General features: G+C 44.3%; 1 protein-coding gene across 2 annotated transcripts; it reads left to right on the top strand.

The window, feature by feature from the left end:
• Window positions 1-379: 379 nt before the first annotated feature.
• CNMD (chondromodulin) lies at window positions 380-15,649 on the top strand. 2 transcript variants are annotated; one of them, XM_066313344.1, is made up of 8 exons: window positions 380-481; window positions 692-826; window positions 3,202-3,342; window positions 6,377-6,490; window positions 9,170-9,323; window positions 10,492-10,694; window positions 13,024-13,208; window positions 14,950-15,649. In XM_066313344.1, coding segments are annotated over exons 1-8 (1,005 nt in total). In that variant the 5' UTR covers window positions 380-409; the 3' UTR covers window positions 14,951-15,649. The 2 variants fall into 2 exon arrangements, with proteins under 2 accessions (XP_066169441.1, XP_066169440.1); XM_066313343.1 differs by lacking the exon at window positions 14,950-15,649 and having other exon boundaries at window positions 13,024-13,282.
• The last annotated feature ends 3,385 nt before the right edge of the window (window positions 15,650-19,034 follow it).

Raw genomic sequence — 19,034 nt, 5'->3', positions numbered from 1 at the left:
ATTTTAAAAGCTGCTTTTTTTTTTTTTTTTTTTTTTTTTTTTTTTTTTTTTTTTTTTTTTTTTTTTAATCATGGCCGTCTGTCTGACGGGGCAGCCCTCCTCTCTGCCACGGCGTGAGGGGAGTGCGTGTCCCCAACACCCCCGGCCCCGTGCCCCCTACACTCCTGAGCCCCGTGTCCCCAACACCCCCGGCCCCCGGCTCGGAAGCTGGAGGCGAGACGCAGGGGTCGGCCGGAGGGGAGGGCGATGGGGCAGGAGGCAGCGGCCGGGCAGCTGAAGGGGCTCATTGTGCCCGGCGCTGGGCGGTGCTGCCCTCCCCGCGGGCCGGGGCTGGGAGCGGGGCGGGCCGGGGCGGTGCAGCCCCCCGGGCCGGGGCCGAGCCCGGGCAGGTCTCCCTCCCGCCGCAGCCATGGCTGAGGGCTCCGAGAAGGTGCCCATCGCCCGAGCGGGGCCCGACGATGTGGAGCTGTGCCTGCCCCCCGTGAGTGCTGCCGGGCGGGATCGGGACAGAGCGCGCGGGGCATGAGTTGGGATGGAACGGGACCGAGCGGGTCGGACGGGACGGGACAGGGTGGTTTGGGACGGTAGGGAGCGGGGCGGGGTCGGGACAGGTCGCGGTGTAACGGGAGGGATCGGGACCAGACGGGCCGGGTCCCGGGTCCCTGCCCGCTCCCACCCGCGCTCTCCACAGGCGTACGCGGCGGCCGCGCCCCCCGCGCCGGGGCGGCTGCTGAAGGCCGGGGCCACGGTGCTGATCGCCGGGGCCCTCCTGCTGCTGGCCGGGGCCATCGGCGCCTTCTACTTCTGGAAAGCCACGGAGCGGCAGGTGAGCGCGGCGGGCCGGGCCCGCAGCTCGTCCGCCCCGGGGCCGGGCGGGACGGGACCTCTCGCATGGACGGAGAGGCACGGGCTGGGAGCGCTTCTTGCGAGCTCTATAAAGAGGTCTTTAAGGAAAACTGTAGGTTTCTTTCCATGTTTTCAAAACTCCCTAACACCTAAAATCCCAAACCCATAATCACTGTCTTTAGTGGCTGTGTGGATGGAGCTTCCTGGAAGCACATTTATTAGCGAACACGAAACACCTCTTTGAGAGCACAGAGTCTACATTGATTTCTGCTCACAAATCCTCAGTGAACTCAAACCCCAACAAGTCCCCAGGGATTCACATCCTGGGCAAACTCCAGCTCTCAGGACAAAAAAAGCATTGAAATGTGTAAATTCTTTTTTCACAGCATCTGCATTCTCAGTCCAGATTCTACCTGGACCCTCAAGTATGCAATGCTGTTATTAACCCATCAACAGGCACCATTAGTTCTGGTGCTTTGTATGACTGTGCATACACTGAGGTTTGCAGCTGTGGAGCAATTTTTAAAGTTAAGTTTTATTATTTACGGTTTCTGGGGTACATGAGAAACACTTTATGCAAAGAATGAAACTGAGAAGCTGGTGATCGGTTAAAGACCCAAACTTCAGAGCATTTGAACATTTTTACAAATTAACTTTTCTTATGTTTACACAGAATTTGTGTTTAAAATGTATTTGAAACATGATGGTACACATATGAATGTAATTTTCTCCATAAATTAAATTAGTGCCCTTGAATTTACTTTGGAAGAAGTTTTGTACTGCCTCCGGCCACATGCCAGCCTGAATCAAGGAGAGCCTTGTGTGAATTCCAGCAGCCAGAGTAAAGGTGGCCCTGTGAGATACACCCTTACACACAGGAGTAATTCAGATAATCAGAGAGAAAAGTACAAGGTTTTACGGCAAAAAGACAGGACACACTGCTGGCCTCCAAGATGTGCTGCAAGAACCGTGTGCTTCTCTAGGCTTTTGAAAAGGGACAGGGATGCAAATGATGACACAGGCAGGGAACAGGGCTTTCAGCTCTGAGCAGGTGGGTGCATTTGTAGAGTACAGGACAATGCTTCCCTTTTTAATACTCCTGCCATCTAAATTCAGCCATACAAAATACATCACTTCCATAGTTTTCATTAAGCTTCAAAGTTGATCTCTAGGTGAGGACACTGGGAAAGCTGAGAGTTATTTTTCCAAGCTGCCTTCAGACTCAGAGAGCTGCACTTGACTTGCAAATGTTTAGGAAGCAACTGCAAAAATTATATCCAGAGTCATTCATTAAAAAAAAAACTAAGGCAATTTTAAAATTCTTGGGTTTAGTTTATATGTTTAAATTCTTCCCTAACTGACAAGAGTATCAAAGTCTCAACTCTAGTTCAGCTCTTGTCTGGGCAATGCCACATACACTGGTCTGATTTTATGGACCACATTCAACAAGGAGTCCTAGAAAGCAGAAATATGGGAGTGGCTGTGTATAACTGAGGAACCATAAATCTTTAGCACCTTAGACTTCCCTGAGCGAAGGTGAGAGAAGAAGAAATTTGTCTCTAGCTGTCAGTGTAAATTTTTCATTAAAATGCTGTAAAGGCTTTTTTAAGACCCAAAATAAACTGCTTGTGCAGCACTTTTAGCAGAGCTGCACAAGAGAATCACAAAACCCCTCCACAGATTGTGGTCCTCCAGCAAATACAAACCCTGCTGTAGCTCTCCTCATTGAAAATAGGATAAGGGCAAATACGCTGACAAGGAAAATACGAGTCTATACAACTTCACATCCAATTTAAACAAAGTTCACATCCATTACAAGCTGGGAAGTGTGTTTGTATTCAAGAGGAACCTGTTTTCCTGTACCTCAGCAGAACATCCTAAGAGATAAATAGGGGTTGCCCTCCTTCAGAGTAGGACACTCATGCCTGCTGTCCTTTGGGAATCATGCCAGCATAACAAGCAATTCCTAAAATGTCCTAGAAGATGGTTTTTAGGTCAGAGTGAACATGGGTGTGGACTCACCCCACATTGTGTTTGGAAGGGGGATCTCAGGTCTCTAGTCCTACCTGATGCTCAGAGCACAGACAGCTGTGGGGTCAGAGATGGTTGCTCAGGACTTTATCCAGTCAGGCCTTGAAAACTTCCAAGGATGGAGACCAAGCAACCTCTCAGGACTGGCTGCCCCAGTGCTGAAGTAGTGCAGTGTTGGTTGTTGGAGGGTTTATCAAATGCCTGCAGCAGCAAAATTTAGGAGCTAAATAGGGATATGAGAGTCAGATTGACCCCACTGCCTGGTGTAGGAGGAAGGCAATAAGTAATTACTGGCATGTGCTACTGCTCTTTTATTGATTCCAGGTGTACAATGTTCACTACACTATGAGCATTAATGGAAAAGTACAAGATGGATCAATGGAAATAGATGCTGGAAACAACTTAGAGACATTCAAAACAGGAAGTGGGAGTGAAGAGGCTGTTGAAGTCCATGATTTTCAGATTGTAAGTACTGCCACTCTTGTCCTTCATGTAACACACTCCAGCTCTGGCCTCTTAAGGACACAGTGCTCTGCCCTGCCCTGACTTCTCTGCCACAGTCAGTCTCAGGTTCCAGCCTCCAACCATCCACACCAACATTTTTGCTCTCCTGGCTTGCTTTCACAGAGACATAGGCAGTTTCCTCCAATCTAAGTGCTTTTTGAAGATCAGCCATGCCAAGTACCACTCCAGGAAGTGGTGTGGATTAGGCTGCATCAGGTTTGGCTCCATGTAAATACTTTCTAAACCACTGAGCAGAACTGTGACATGTGACCTTGGGGTCTTACTAGAAAAACATTCTGTCAGGCTGTGGCACAATCCTTGCATTATTTCATTTGGTTCAAACTGGCAAAAACACCTCCTCCAAACATCCCTGTTTGAGGAGGATAAAGGGTCAACACAGTAAGCCAATGAGACACCAAGGAGAGACCACTCCACAGTGCTTACTTGGGGAGCATCCTTTGCCCTGAGGTCAAGGATGGGAGCTGCTCTCCATGGCTTGGCCTGGGTTCATCCCATGGCGGAGGATGAAGGCATTTAGCTCAGTTTATGTGTCTGTGCACCAGTGCCAGGTGCTGGCCACTCGGGCTGACAGCAAACACACTTGGACACTCCAGCACCTTGTGTCTGCTCAGCACAGAGCCTGGACTAACAGATGCCAAACCTCAGCAGAGATCAGTGGCTCAGATAGAGTGCATCTCTGAGCTGCCCTGAGCTACTAAGGCACATCTATGTGCAGAAACCCATTTACAGGGCCCAGACCCTGCAGTTAAATGTTGACAGGTGCAAAACACTCAACTTCAGAGTTAAGCCCTCTGTAAGTCAAAGTAGCACCTAAAATAAAGATGCTGCTGCTAGGAAGCATCTCTGCTTCTGGAGCAGCCACCTTTCCCTTGCTGGATCTAGAAGGGCAAGGAAATCCAGCTCCTTGGCTTTTCAGCAAGAACAAACAACTCTGTGCCAGGAGATGCTGGACCCCAACTTTCCCAACAGCTGTGGTTCTGCCTTTATGCAACTTGCATTAGCATCACCATAGCAACATTATTAGCAGCTGAGTAAGAGCATCCACAGCGAGCTCTTCTCATTTGCCTTTGCCATTTCACATCTGCACAAAAGCACCAGTCCAGTGGAGAGGTGCTGAACTCATTTTGCCTCCATGTGTGTTGCTGGTGAGATACTGCCTGCCACAACCAGGTCAGGAATCAGCTCCTAACACCAGTCAGCTGAAGGGACCTCCCAGAGATGATGCCTGCTTGTAATTACAGAGGGCCAGGGACAGCCTGGCAAAGGGATGATGCCACTTGGGTTTTGAGCCAAGAACGCACACAAAGGAGAAAGCAACTTGAAGAGATGTGCTCCCAATAGACTGGTATTTACCTGAGCAGTTTTGGATTGACTGGCACTGCTGGAATGACTGCACAGTCAGAGAAGGCTGAGATTTGCAATATAAGGTATTCCTAGCACACTTGGTACACCACAAAGCCTTATGTCCTAATGTGCCCATCCTTGCATCCCCTCTCACTGCTTTTGGCAGACATTTTGTTTTGAAGGGGGGGTGTCCAGACACACAGGACATGGCTCAGGTGCCCCAGTACCATCCGTCTCATGCTGCACTAGATGGTAGTAGACGTGCACTAGATGTGCTGAGTTGGAAGTGACCCACAAGGATCATCAGGTCCAAGTCCTGGCACAGCACCATCCCCATGAATCACACCACATGACTGAGAGCATTGTCCTAATGCTTCTTGAACTCTGCCAGGCTGATGCTGTGACCACATCCCCAGGGAGCCTGTTCCAGTGCCCAACCACCCCCTGGCTGAAGAACCTTTTCCTGATATCCTGAACCTCCCCTGACACAGCTTCAGGCCATTCCCTCGGGTCCTGTCACTGTCACCACAGAGAAGAGATCAGTGCCTGCCCCTCTTCTTCCCCTCATGAGGAAGTTGTAACTGCAATGAGCTCTCCTCTCCTCTCCTCCAGGCTGAGCAGACCAAGTGACCTCAGCAGGTCCTCACAGGGCTTCCCCTCAAGGCCTTCACTATTGTCCTTGCCCTCCTTTGGACACTCTGTAACAGTTTAATGTCTTTCTTACACTGTGGCACCCAAAACTGCACAGGAAGGCACCCATGATATGCCTTCAAGGCAAATCAGAGGGGTCATGCTGATACCCACACCCTTTTCTCCTGGCAGCTAGAGGCCAGGCAGAAAACCATGACAGTTTAAAGAGCACTAGGTAATTATATTCACGTGGTTGACTGGAGTTTGCGCAACTACATGAAAAACACAGAAGTTTTGCCATTTATAAAGTATCTAAATTTATAATGTAGAAGGGAGTTCTTGTATGGATATCCAAAAGCCTGCAGTAGAAACACAGAAACTACAGACAATGGCAAAATGTTGATGCCCGAGGTTCCGGTGCAGGGCTGGAAGGTACATCCCAGGACTTGCAGGAGACTTGCTCCTCCTCTTGTTTAAAACTAGACATCTATGGTTTATGCAATTGCATTTCACCCCAGTACGCCAGACAAAGTCCCACACACAGATTTCTGCACCAAATTGCCCATCACAAACTTCCCTTTGCTGTCACAGTCACTTATTTGTACAAACTGCCCCCACGTTTTTATAAAACTGTGTCACAAGGGTACCACACCACAAGCTAACACAATTTCAAGACTGCCTACGTTAGGTGCTAAGTTACAGTTCAAATCATGTCAACTGATTCGTTAACAGAGCTACTCCCAGTAGCCTACAGCCTGCATGGAAGCACTTACATAAACACCCCCCCCTTTCAGAAATCAAGCAAAAACTTTTAGACCAATTTGACCAAAATTGTGAAGCTAAAATGATGAAGGAAGAGCATTTTATTGCTTCTGGTTTTAAATAAGATTAGCCTTCAGACCGAAAATCCAGTGGCAATTTTAGCAGAGCTGAAGCACTTTCTTGGGGGTGGTGAGGAGCTGGAGGGCTGTGCACAACCCCCTGCCTTCTGCTTTTGCAGGGCATAACTGGGATCCGTTTTGCTGAAGGAGAAAAGTGTTACATCAAAGCTCAGCCAAAAGCTCACATCCCTGAAGTTGATGTTATGGCTAAAGCGAGCCTCTCATCTGAGCTGGTAAGGGGTAGTTTGTGGTTGTTTTTTTTTGTTTTTTTTTTTTTTTTTTTTTTTTTTTTTTTTTAACTAATCTTTGTATAGAGAGAGCCTAAAGGAGGTACTTAAATACAAATAAAAATGGCATTTGAAAGCTAGTCTGACTTGTGGTAGGGTTGTTGAACATGGAGTGGGATAGCTGAGGATTCACCAGCAGGTTGCAAGGTGTCCCTGAAAGGTAAGACAAACAAGACTGGTGTCAGACATGTCACTGTGTCCAGGGACATCATGAGAGGCTGCAGATCAGTGAGTGGGGAAGCCACAAACTGACTTCTAGCAGATCTGCAGGAGACCTCTGTCACAAGAGCACCTGCTGGAGACCAGGGTGTGCACAAGGCTGAAAGGGAGGGCATGGAAGAAGCAGCTGCTTCAGTCAAAGCAGGGGAGGACTGTGGTAGATCCCAGGAGATTTCTATCAATGCTCTTGAGCAGAAGCATGAACTCCATCACCCTACTCAGTAAAAGGGAATTGTGGAAAACATGGCAAAATTTAAAATAACTAGGAAGAAATAATTTATTTTAAAAAACATAACTTTGTCTTCATAGCATAAAACTTAATTTTACATGCTAACCAAATTCCATAGAATTTGTATCATAACCAGCACAGAAGCTGCAGTTCTCACCCAGATACCACCAAACCTCCTCACATTTGCCCAAAAATCTGATTGCTTTATGTGCTCAAAGCCCGAGTTTCCCAGAACTCAGACCCCCAAACTCATTGCTCACACAGGACTGGCTGGCTCCAGTGACTGGAGTCCAGCTGAGCCTGGATGCTGCTGGGGACTCAGTCACTGGCAGGAGAGAACAGGAGATCCACAGTCCCTTTCCCTGGGTTTGCTCTGCTCCTGGGAGAATAAAAGCAGGTACAATTAGCTGGGATAGAGCTGTTAAGGCTGCACCTCCCTGCAGTGGTGCTGTGACTACTGAACATTTGCTTTAAAATGAAGGGAGGAAAGATCTCTCCTAACAGAATCAGAAAGGCTGACAAATGCTACAAAGCCTCCTGAAGCTGGCAGGATTTCCCCCATGATGGGAAAGAGAACTTGCACGAATTCCAGAGAGAGAAAGCTCCATCTTTCCTGCCTTGCCTTTTTTCAAAAAGGCAGCTGGCCTTAACTTAATTAGCACCATTGCTTGAAGTCAAAGTGTGAATTTTTCATCTTTTTGTAAAAACAAAGTCACAGACCTGGAGACATTAGCATAAATAATCAAAAAGTTATTTCTAATTCTACCTGGTAGACAGTAAAACTATTTCCTTGTCCTGTTTTCTGTGCATCTTTTCCACAGATGCATGACCTCTGTGGCTGCTGCAATGAATCGCATGCACCAAGCAGCTGACTTAGTGCTACCACTAAGACATTAACTTTTCCCTGTCACTCAATTTTCCAGGCCAGATGTACTACAGGAATGGCAAAGTAGTATTTATTTTTCTAGGCCAAGTCATCTCTCTGATATGGAAGTATATAGGAGAAAGCATGCATATGCTGTTTGCCTACAATGGGCATCATAACACTACCTGCAAAAATTGTTGAGCAAGATGAGAGTAAATACCCAAGTTCTGGCTGCTCACAAGTTGGGATCATTTCAAACAGAAACAAAGGATATTTTTATTTCTGGAACTTATAGTCACATATTTCTGATGTTGATAAAAGCTTAAGTGGGAGAATATAAATAAAGAGCAGTAGGCAGATTAGATAGCAAACTTAAATGACTTGAGACCTACAAAATAAATCAATAAACACACTAAAGAAACAACAACTCAAGGGAATAAATTGATCTAGTCAGTTATATAACAAGTCTTGATGACTTTTATGAAAGTAATTTAGAATTTTAACTTTGAAATCATGCTGGTTTTCATGATTCAAAAGTTAGTTTTCTTTTAATATTTCACCGTTGCTATAAAATACTTACACATTTTATGTAAAATAATACTTTGAACTAACAACTTTAAAGAATCAATCACTGGCATTTTCCTACATTACTTTGAAGATATGAACCAAAAACCTGCAGGGTACACTTCAAAAAGGCAGGCTCCTTTAACTTGCACTTCAAGCTTTTGGTCAATTGAATTGCTTTTACCAAACAAGACCTTTAATCAGACTGATCACATTGACTTAAAACTGGAAGCTGGAGCAGTTCTCAAGCTATAATCCTCTCTAAAACTTTTGAACAAGATTCTACCCCTCACCCCCCCTACACACATTGTAAATACGGTTATATATTGGAAGTATGTCAAATGAGAACAGGGCACAAGAAAAGATGAGGGGCTTGGGTTCTGCTGCTATATCACTGCTGCACTGCTGAAGGTGGTAGATGTTTGGCTTGTACCAACTGAAATTCTGATGCTTTGGGCTGAAAGATCTCTGACATGCAGCCCTCATGTGTGGGACAGAAGCCTCCCAGGTGTGAGATGGGTGAAATCATAGCCCCAGCAAAGCTGACAATGGCTTTGCCCTTCATTTCAGTGGTGGCAGCCTTTCCCCAGGCTTTGGCTCAGCACGATCCGTTCACATTCACGACACAGAAGGATGCTCGGTATTAGTTGCAGCAGATAATTATACAGTTTGGTGCTCAAGAATTAACAGTGAGCAGGCACATGACTGCTCACTGAGCAGCAAAGGATTTATGCTCTTCTATTTGCAGGAAGATGAAATCATGCCTGTGAGATTTGACAAAAACTCCCTTATCTGGGTGGCTGCAGATGAGCCTATCAAGCATAACAGCTTCCTAAGCCCCAAAATTTTAGAGCTTTGCAGGGATCTTCCAATTTTCTGGCTGCGACCAACATATCCCAAAGGTAACATTTCTTTTATTTGAAAAGTATGTTATCCCTCCCTTCATCTAAATGCCTTTCCTACATCAGGTTTGCTACTGAAACTAGCACATCTGGGAAACCAGACTCCTCTCCTCTCTTGCCCACGCCTTCCTGGGCTTGGGCCAAGATTGTGGGTTTGGAGTTTATCCCCTAGATATTTTCCATCCTTGTATTTACTCAGTTTGCATAGCCCAAGTGGGTGACTTGCTAGGAGATGAAACACTTCCAGAGACGTCAGCCTCCTTCTAGAGGACAAGACAACAGCTTAAACTAGCCCCTCAAATGTGTAGGCAACTGACACCAGGTAGCAGGAACACTGGCCAGAAATTTGGGGACCATAGCCTGTCCTGTTTTCTACCCTGCTTCCCCAGAGGAATTCAGTGGAGTGGAAGGAAGATGCTTTAAGCCAGTCAGCTGGTGGATGGTTTATGAGACCCTGGGGGAGTCCTAGCTCTGAACTTGGGGCCCATAGGCAAGCTTAGCAAAGGTGTTCAGGAGTCACCAAGAAGATGGCAACTCCTCCAGGTAACTTCCAGGCCTGGGAGGAGAGAAGGCTCAAAAATACTTATTCCTCCTTGGTCCTGTTAATATCAGAACACTTGGGTGGGACAATGTGTGAAAGAAAAATTACCACATTTTAGAGCGCCTGTGGATTCAAGCTACCAGTATTTTCCACTTTCCTTAATGATCTTGCTTATCCCATTGGGCAACAAAAGAGCAGTATCAAAACTGTCCACAACCAGATGTCCTTGAGAGCGGGGCACCATTCCTCCATAAAAGCATTTTTAAAAAGTCAGATACGTACAGCTGGTATTGCTAGTGCTGGAAACTCCTGCTGGGTTAGTATCAGTGACTACAGGCTGGGTCAAAAAACCCCAGCAAATCTCCTCACATACATTTTGCCTCAAGGACAGGAGGGAAGGGGGGGAAAGACAATCAGACTACTTTGGACTGGCATTGGCTGCAGACACAACATAGGAAGGCAAGCAGCTCCCATGGCGATGCACACCAAGTTTGGCAGGGCACAATTTTGGCTTTCTCTCTGCCCTCCATCCTCTCCTTTTTTAATATTTAAAGAAATCACTGAAATATTAGGTAACTACAAGGACACACTCAAGGTAAGATTGCCCTCTGGTGATTATTCCTTCAGATAACCAAAGGAGAGAAATGAAGAGAAACAAGCGCCAATCACAATCAGACTTTGATGAGGAAGACTTGGCAGCTGCTTCTGAAGAAGTAAACTCCAGGTCCCGCACCGTGCAGCTGACTCAAGAGCTTGGCCACCAGACTAATGAAACCAGGCCAATGGGCCAAGAAACCGATCAAACATTTAATCCAGACAACCCATACAACGTAAGTATTTGCACTGTAATCTTCTTCCAGAGCCCAGGACTGTGTTGGACAGGTAATGTAGGGCTTTTTTTTTGTTTATCTGTACATTCTTTGCTTGTTCAGCTTTTCTAGGAAATAATAGACTGGTAGAACACCTAAGAAGCTCAAAAATGTCTTCCCTGTTCCTCTCCTCCCAGTTTTCATTAGATTTCAGTCTGAAACAAGCCCAAGTGCTTGAGGTCACAAGGTTAAGGCAAGTTGATGCCAAGTTGCTTTTTGAGGCTTCCATATGGAAATAGCACTGGAGATCTGACAAAGGTAGCACCTTCTAGAAACAAACTCAAGCTGATCTTGATCAGACAGCTGAGCCCCATCATTTACTGTGTGAAGAGAGTCCAATAGCTAGGAATGTGCTTTGCTCTCAAACAGAAATTAGTACCAGACCTGACTGCTACAGAGGAACACAGCAGAAGTGTCTGGGTGCAAAGAGATAAAGGTCCAGCCAAATAAATTTCCTTCTCAGGCTCTTCTCTGTGAGGTTAAGCAACCCTAGACTAGCAAGAACCTGACAGAAAAGAATCTGTTTTGAGACAGCATCAGTGGGTGGAGGATGACTGTCATAAAACTTGTTCTCACCCTTCAAGCAGCAGCAGCCCCCAGAAAGAGCAGAGGAGCCACCCCGCTGTGCCCCAACACCTCTGCCGTGCTGCAGGAACCCTGGCTGTGCAGGAGGCACCTTCCAGTCTGCTGCACCAGCGCCAGACAATTTACACCCATCATTTGGTACAGCAGGAGTAAGTCATTTTAATACAACACTGTCACAAGATAAATGCCTCCTGCTTTGGAAGTAAGTCCCAGCTTTGACTTGACATTTATGCAACAGCAGGAGATCATTATACTGTGACAGCATTCTGCCGAGTTGACATCCCTTAATTAAACTTAAATTAATCACTCCAAATAAAGTGGATCTAAATCGACTCTCTCACGAGGTCAGTAAAACAGCAGTGGCACTGGAATGTAGCTTCTCCTCACAGCTACTAATGTGACCATCTCCATGAGGTCCGAGCTGCCCTGCCTCTGGAGGCAGAACTGCCACAGGTCTGCTCTTCCAGCCAGAGGGCAGCCGGGCCAAATGGAGAACAGCCAGACAGATGAGCCATCAGACTTCCCCCAGCCTGCAGGGCGGGATTCGCCTTCACCAGCAGCTCCTGCAGCAATGCTTATCACCAGGCTTTCTCTGAGACCAGTCGTTGGGCTGACAAGGACCATTAATTATGTTCTAGGCCTTTCCTGAAGGATGAAATTAATCCTCCCTAGAGCTATTTCTCTTTACTCGTAAGTGGAGTCTGGACAATGAGCTCAGGTGGAGTTCATGGTGCATATATCTGAATTCAGGGATGATGAATCCTGACCAAGAAAACATCTTCCCTGCTCTCAGGACTAGGAAGGAATTGCTGGAGTTCCTAAAAATACCCAGCTGTTACTGGTGTCCTGTAGAAGCCCAGACAAGGGATGGGACCTTTCTATGTCACCTTTCTATGCTACTTTTTGAAAATGAATGAAAAATGCTCAGGTAAAAAGCTGACTGTTACTTCAGCACTTGTGCATTACTGATGCTTTTCTTGAGATAACACCAATGGGCAAAGAGCAATCCAAGTTTTCAAAAGCAGAATATCCAGTTACCTTTTTTCCTGCAGAAATGAGGAAAGGAATTTTGAAGGGTAAAGGCTTTTTAAAGTATTTCATGCATGCTTCACTCCATTTAACTCCTTACTGTCAGATACAGTACAGGCAGGATTCTCACTGTCCACAATGCACCTAAGTGTGACGAGATGGGAGGGAAGGAACCAGACTGATAGACAAGAGCCAAATCCTGAGAAAACTGCAGGGGGCCAGAGGAATAGTTTCCTAAAAATGCTGTAAAAAGCATTAAAATACAGAAACTAAAATTAATCATAAAAACTACATCATGCATTTCAGGAATTCTCACTACATGCAAGATTCGGGTAACTATCTTGAAATCTTTTTCATCACTAATATTTAGAGTTTGGGAGGAGCTTACTGTTGCTGGAGTTTTTGCAAGAATAAAAATAATGAATTTAGAGCTGCCTATGGTTGTTTCCATTTTACAAGGGTGATTGCACCAATTCCATGCTTCTGCCAAAGAGAGCAAGACAAAAGAAAAAATAATAAAGCAAGATGTATGGGTCACTTAGTGGGAGTTTTGTCAACTTCCACAAGCCCAAGACTGCAGGTTTTACCCTTTGTGGGGCTAACAGGAGCATGGATGTATTCTGCTATTCTGTGAGAATGAGAGCGCTGGCATGACATTCAGTATTTTACATTCCAGCAGCTGGAAGGTGAAGGGATGGCTTTTGACCCCATGCTGGATCACCTGGGCGTGTGCTGCATTGAGTGCCGGCGAAGCTACACGCAGTGCCAGCGGATCTGCGAGCCCCTCATGGGCTACCACCCCTGGCCTTACAACTACCAGGGCTGCCGCACCGCCTGCCGCATCATCATGCCCTGCAGCTGGTGGGTTGCTCGCATCATGGGCGTTGTGTGAGAAAACCCCCTGACCCAAAAAAAAAAAACCAAACCCAAAACAATCCAAAACTGGAGGAGCCTTGACAAAATCAGCAGGAATAAAATGAACTGGTAAAAGACTAAAACCAAAGCAGCGGTACTGATCCTGCCTTACAAAATCAGAGCTTGTTTTTCTGAACCGAAAGCAAGGTCAGATATTCCAACTGCAAATTAAACTCTCGAGTTAATATTCCATTAGATTTACAAGAGGCAAGGGTATACTAGCACCTGCTGAATTAAAAAACTGAGACATCCCCCAAAAAAGACAGTATTAAATTTTGCTCGCAATTGGTTTAGCAGTCCAGAAGCTTGCCCATACATCTAAATTCAGCCTTTCAAAACAAATCTCTCTCTTTCCAAGCTATATGTGAAAATTTACGTCCAATTAAGCAACTAGCTCAACTTGAACACTTGGAGTGCCTTTAATCCATGCAGCTTACTTAAATAAATCACAAGTTAAGTTGCTCCCTGTTGCTATTCAGAGTTGCCAGGTCATTATGAATGGTTATAAACCAATTACAGCATACCTTTCCCACAAAGCTGCTCCAGGGGACACGGGAAAGCACACATTGTGTTAAATCGGAAACAAACAGCAGGAAAAGGGGCTGTGGAAGGGAATGTGCGTGGCCACAGAATCAAAACCCTTCGCACATCCAAACATCAAAGAAGCCCCAGCATCAAGAATCCTGTATCCATGATACCGCTGTAGTGTCTAACAAGTATCTGCTATCCAGCTACTACAGCAAAAGTATTTACATGCAGTTGCAGACCAAGAGTTTCAAGACCCTTCAGAATCTACAACAGCCACTGTTATTTATAAATCCTTGAACTAGACACTTTTGACACAAGATTACAACCCCTCTTTATTTCACATGGATAGCAGCCATTCACACTAGTTCTTTTAGCTTTGCTGAAGCTCACATCCCTTCCCCACAAGAGAAACTGTTTACCAGAAGGGAGGGGAAAAGAAAGAGAAAGCTTTTTTTTTTTTCCCCTCTTCCTTCTCACCTCATCTTTTTTGCTGAGGCAAACTCTGCAATTATTGGGATTGATTCCATTACACATTAAATCTGTAAGGAAGGTACTAAGCTGAAACACTCAAAGGTGGAACAACCTAGTATTTCTAGCCTAGAAATAGTGATATTACAGCACCTTTATCCATACTATGCATCTTGAGCCCTACCACTGAGTTTATCAAGCCATCTACATCATCTTTATTAACAAAATGGTTCATTTTTTCTTAAAGTTTGCTTTCTGGAGCATTATTTTTTTGTGACTAAACAGCTCTTGAGATGTTGCAAGCCCAGTAATGTTATTAACACTGCGTGACACACAGAAAAGAGGAATTAATTTGACATAATCGTGGCTTAAAGAAAATAAAGACAACCTCATGTGGAATGCTAAACTGCATATCTAAAAAGCAAAGTGTTAAATGAGAATAAGATGAGAACAGAATTCAGTATTTTGTTCTATTGTAGCTTTTTAGTATAAACTTCACCTTCCCTTAATCTGAAGGACAGACTTGCTTTGAAATGTTTAAATTATAAACTTCTTAAAGTGGGATTTCAAGGCCTGTTAAATTTGAGTTTCTGCTTTTTAAACTGAAAATGACCTTGATCATTATGTTGTTTTAGAAGTACGTCTATCATATGCTTAGAAAAGTCGGTTTTCCTTTTTTTTTTTACTGCAGATTAAACAAACACATTAAAAAAACCCCAGTTGCTTTCTGTGCTTTTTTCAATGTAGAAGGTGTAATAGTTCTTTCACATACTCATTCAATAACTGTCTGAAAGAGGAAAAGAAGGACATCAGCAAGTGAAGCAAAGAGAGAGAAATGTGACTGTGTGTATGTCTGAACTAGACTTTTGCATCTTGAGGAAATCTGTCATCAGCTTCTCTGTGTCCCCCAATAAAACAAACAGCCTCCTTCTCAAGACACAAAAACAACTTTCTTGGAGGTGATTTCCATGTCTACACATATTCAACAACATCATTATTCCTTAACAAAAGCTTGTAATCATCTGCTTTCCATAGGCAGTCACAAAGCATGTGAAAGTAAAAAAAGCATCCTGCTCATGGATGTAACATATGGCATGTATGTCTTGAGAACATGACTGTACACACCATGCCACAGAAGCCCTGGCGACCATAACATTTATCTGTTTCCTAAAGATAGGCAACAAAATGTCTTCTCCAACTCTAGCTTCAAGTGAGCAAATTCCTATTCACCTTCATATTGGATTCAAAGAGAGGAAAGTAAAGATCTCGTGCTGCAGCAAGATTGGGGAAAAAAAAAATCTTACTTCAGCGTAACATCTGATTTTGAAGGAAAAGTTCTGAGGCAACACAGGGACAGCAGTAAAACAAAAAAGCCAGCTGTGTGAAAAGAAGTGATATTCCCTGCAGTTGTGGCTCACACTCCAGCTCTAACCATCCACAGTGATCCTTTCACTACTGTACAGTATTTACTGCTATCACAAACGTAATACCTTGGCACACTAAAGAAGTTACAACATATCAGCATTTGGGGAAGTATAGAGCAGGGGGGTCCTTGAATCCGACCCTGAGCCAACAGAAGAAAACAGTTGGAAGCTTTCCTTTGGCCAAAGTTTAGGGGAGAAGAGGAATGAGTTTGTCATCAACACTGTATCCCACCAGAGGTGGGTGGATGTTTGTCAGCACTGCAGTTCCGCTCTCCTTAAAACTTATTTACCCATGTGATTTTACTAGGAGGATTAGAATGGCAGAGCAGATTAGAGCAGAAAAACGGGGATAAAATTAGGCTGGTGAAAGAGATGGAAAACAGGGAGCAACCCCAGATGGTTAAAGAGGTCGAAATCCATCTATGGGAAGAGAGGAGTCTTTTTTTCTAAATCTACAGTTCCTTTCTCCCCACTTAAAACACATGAGTCCTTTGTCCTTTTTCACACAGGAATCACCCTCCACTCGTATCTACACTGAGAAAGCAAAAAATAAGCTGGGAGGCATGGAAGGGGGGTGATGTGCCTTCTACCTACCATGTAACACTTCATCCCTACTGCAGCACAAAAAAAAATTCCAAGAAAGCTTCAGTGAAGAACAGACTAATCACTTGTTCCATGCAGTGCAGGAAAAAAAAAAACCAAAAAACAAAAAAAACAAACAAAACAGTGAAGCATAAAACTACAGTTGGCAATGAACTGATTGCTGATTGACATGTCTGGGTGGACAGAATCTCTGCTCAGAAAGGGCAAAAGAGACTGAACCAGGAGCACCATCTTTTGCTTTTGAGTGGCTCAGCTGGTCTTTTACACACACTCATCTACAAACTGGACATCCACAAGCACATATCTCAGAGATGAGAGAGGCAGCCTTAAGCTTCAGCAGGCATCTTCCTCAAGAGGAGCAAAGAGCAATCCCATCTATGGTATTAAATGGGAACTGTTACATCTTGCTGTCCTGTTCCAGTATTTGCATCAGTACAAATCAGACCGCAGAGGTGAAACTGCCTTGGTCTTCCAGACATTTCTATCTACAGATGACCAAAAGGCCTGGGAAAAAAATCCTCAAAGAGTTGGAACACAATTGAAAAACATCATACACTCTGTCCTTGCAGGCAGTTCTCTTCCTCCAGCCAACTCATTATCAGTGCTGCTACGTATTCCACTCACCCTCTCCAGTCCCAAAGGAAATTCCCTTTGTCGCTTTTTTTTTTTTTTTTTTTTCCAGAACCTCTATTCAATGCCCATGCTACCACTAGCATTCTCTTGATCTACAGCTTCTGGTACCATTTTGTGTGTTTTGACAAGAACAAAATAACACTGTTCACAAAGTTCATGAAGCACATTCCTCCATCTTTCTAAGGGAATTTTGCCTACTGATTTAATCCAATCCCCTCCAAACAAAAAACCTCAACACTTCTCCCACACACACACACTGCCTTCTGCCTATAAGGCAACAAGACCTGCCATTATTGATTAACCTAAACTTGAAAGAGGAACACACACAGGTTATCTGCCTGTGCTCAGAAACATGCTGGAATTATGTCTAGACCTACAAACTTGGTTTACAGGATTGAGATGGACAGGGAGCTCTACCACTTGATTGCTACAAGTTTTAGCCTGAAGCTAAAGCATTATATTTGCATTACATATGCCTCAAGAGTACCTAAGTAGCAATGCATTTTATTTTACTTTTTGCCTTAAGCTAAGTGAATTGAATCTCAAAGCAGTGAAACAGTACCCACTTAATACAATAATATATTGTGTTTATCTGACATAATATTCCCATGGTCTTTCAGTAAGTGAAAGACAGAGGAACCTCCACTATGTTCTCTTCAGTAAGAATGAGCAACTTGATTGGCAGAAAACATCTTCAAATTACTTTTTAATTTCTATTTAAGAGATTTTTACCTAGGCTTTTCCCCACAGCAAGCCTTTGCTAAGCTCTGTTAAGTACTCTGAATGACATTTATAAAGCAAGGCTAGCCAAGAGACAAGAACCCAATTTTGTGACAAAGTGAAGCACTCAGACATTTGTCTTCCTTCTACATTAAAAAGGAAGAAATGCTTTTGTGCATAAATAAAAAGCAGCAAAGCACTTATCTGGGAGAATGGAGTTCAAGTACCTATTCCAAATCAAATCAACTCCAATGTTAGCATCCCATATGGATGGGCAAATGCTCTACATATTAAGAAACCAGCTACTCAGAATTCTCTGAAGGTCAAGAAAAGCCTCACATCAAAGCTAGAAAATCTTCACTGAAACATGTTCCAAGTATATGCTTTGAGAAACTCTTCCAAGAAGCGGACACTGTTCAGTAAATGTCAAGAGGTAAGGCACACAAAACCCTTCCTAAATCCAATCCACCTCGGTTCATTGCATTCAAAGAGCATGGTAACATTCAGTTCTGAAGGTTATCAAATTTGAGCTTTGAAAAACACGTATCAACTCTGAAAGCAGAAGTGATGCAAAAGAAAGCACTGCCCAGCTTGCACTGCAGGATAATCATGACCTCAGTGCATCAAGAAACTGCAATTATGGCAAGATTTGTAGTCATGGTCTACATGCAAAAAAACCCTCTCTTTTTAACATTTGTGAGATTTTAAAGTCTTGGTATATCTCTACTGCACAGGCATAGTAACAACAGTGGGGAAAAAAAACTACACTTTCCCTGCATCACTGCAAAATCCAGGTTCCCATTCCTCAGGAGGAACAGAATATATCCTTCCTTCCTCCTCTTTAATTTTCAATCATCATTTAATACCTAACAGCTGCAGACTTCACTCATCCTATTAAAAACACCTGTTCTAACAGCCTTTCTATTTTAACAAGCTCATACCAATTGACACTGTAGGAAAATAACACATCCAATACAAAGACAACAGGCAGAATAACAAACAATCTAGAAAACCCCACATAATTAGGACAGCAAGTAAAAGCAGCAAACTTAAAACAGTATCCAATGGTTCACAAGGGAAGAAGTGGCTTTTATGGTGCTGTCAATATTTGCAATTCATGGTGTTTCTATGATGACACAACATTTGGCTGTCTCTGAATTCCCATGAGACAGTGGCACATGGACAAGGCATGTTTAGCACAACTTTCTGAGTTCATCTCTCACGGAAGCACAAGAAAGGCTGAGGTTGGAAGGCACCCCTGGAATTGCACTTGTCCAACCACCTCACTCAAGAACGGACATCTTGAGCCAGGTGCCCAGGAGCATATCCAGATGGCTTTTGAGCATCTCTAGGTCCCTGCAAAGTTGTATTCAGGAAGTACAAGCACAGACAGTAT

This window comes from Sylvia atricapilla, chromosome 2 (assembly GCF_009819655.1).
Source record: "Sylvia atricapilla isolate bSylAtr1 chromosome 2, bSylAtr1.pri, whole genome shotgun sequence".
NCBI classification, from domain to species: Eukaryota; Metazoa; Chordata; class Aves; order Passeriformes; family Sylviidae; genus Sylvia; species Sylvia atricapilla.
The sequence above is the reverse complement of the archived record's forward strand: the minus strand, read 5'-3'. Positions and strand labels throughout refer to the sequence as shown.

Excerpts from the sequence above, each read along its gene's own strand:
- CNMD (XM_066313343.1), top strand. The coding sequence starts at position 410 with ATGGCTGAGGGCTCCGAGAAGGTGCCCATCGCCCGAGCGGGGCCCGAC. Across the intron at positions 482-691 it reads TGGAGCTGTGCCTGCCCCCC|GCGTACGCGGCGGCCGCGCC; the intron begins GTGAGTGCTGCC and ends CGCTCTCCACAG. Across the intron at positions 10,695-13,023 it reads ATCCAGACAACCCATACAAC|CAGCTGGAAGGTGAAGGGAT; the intron begins GTAAGTATTTGC and ends TTTACATTCCAG.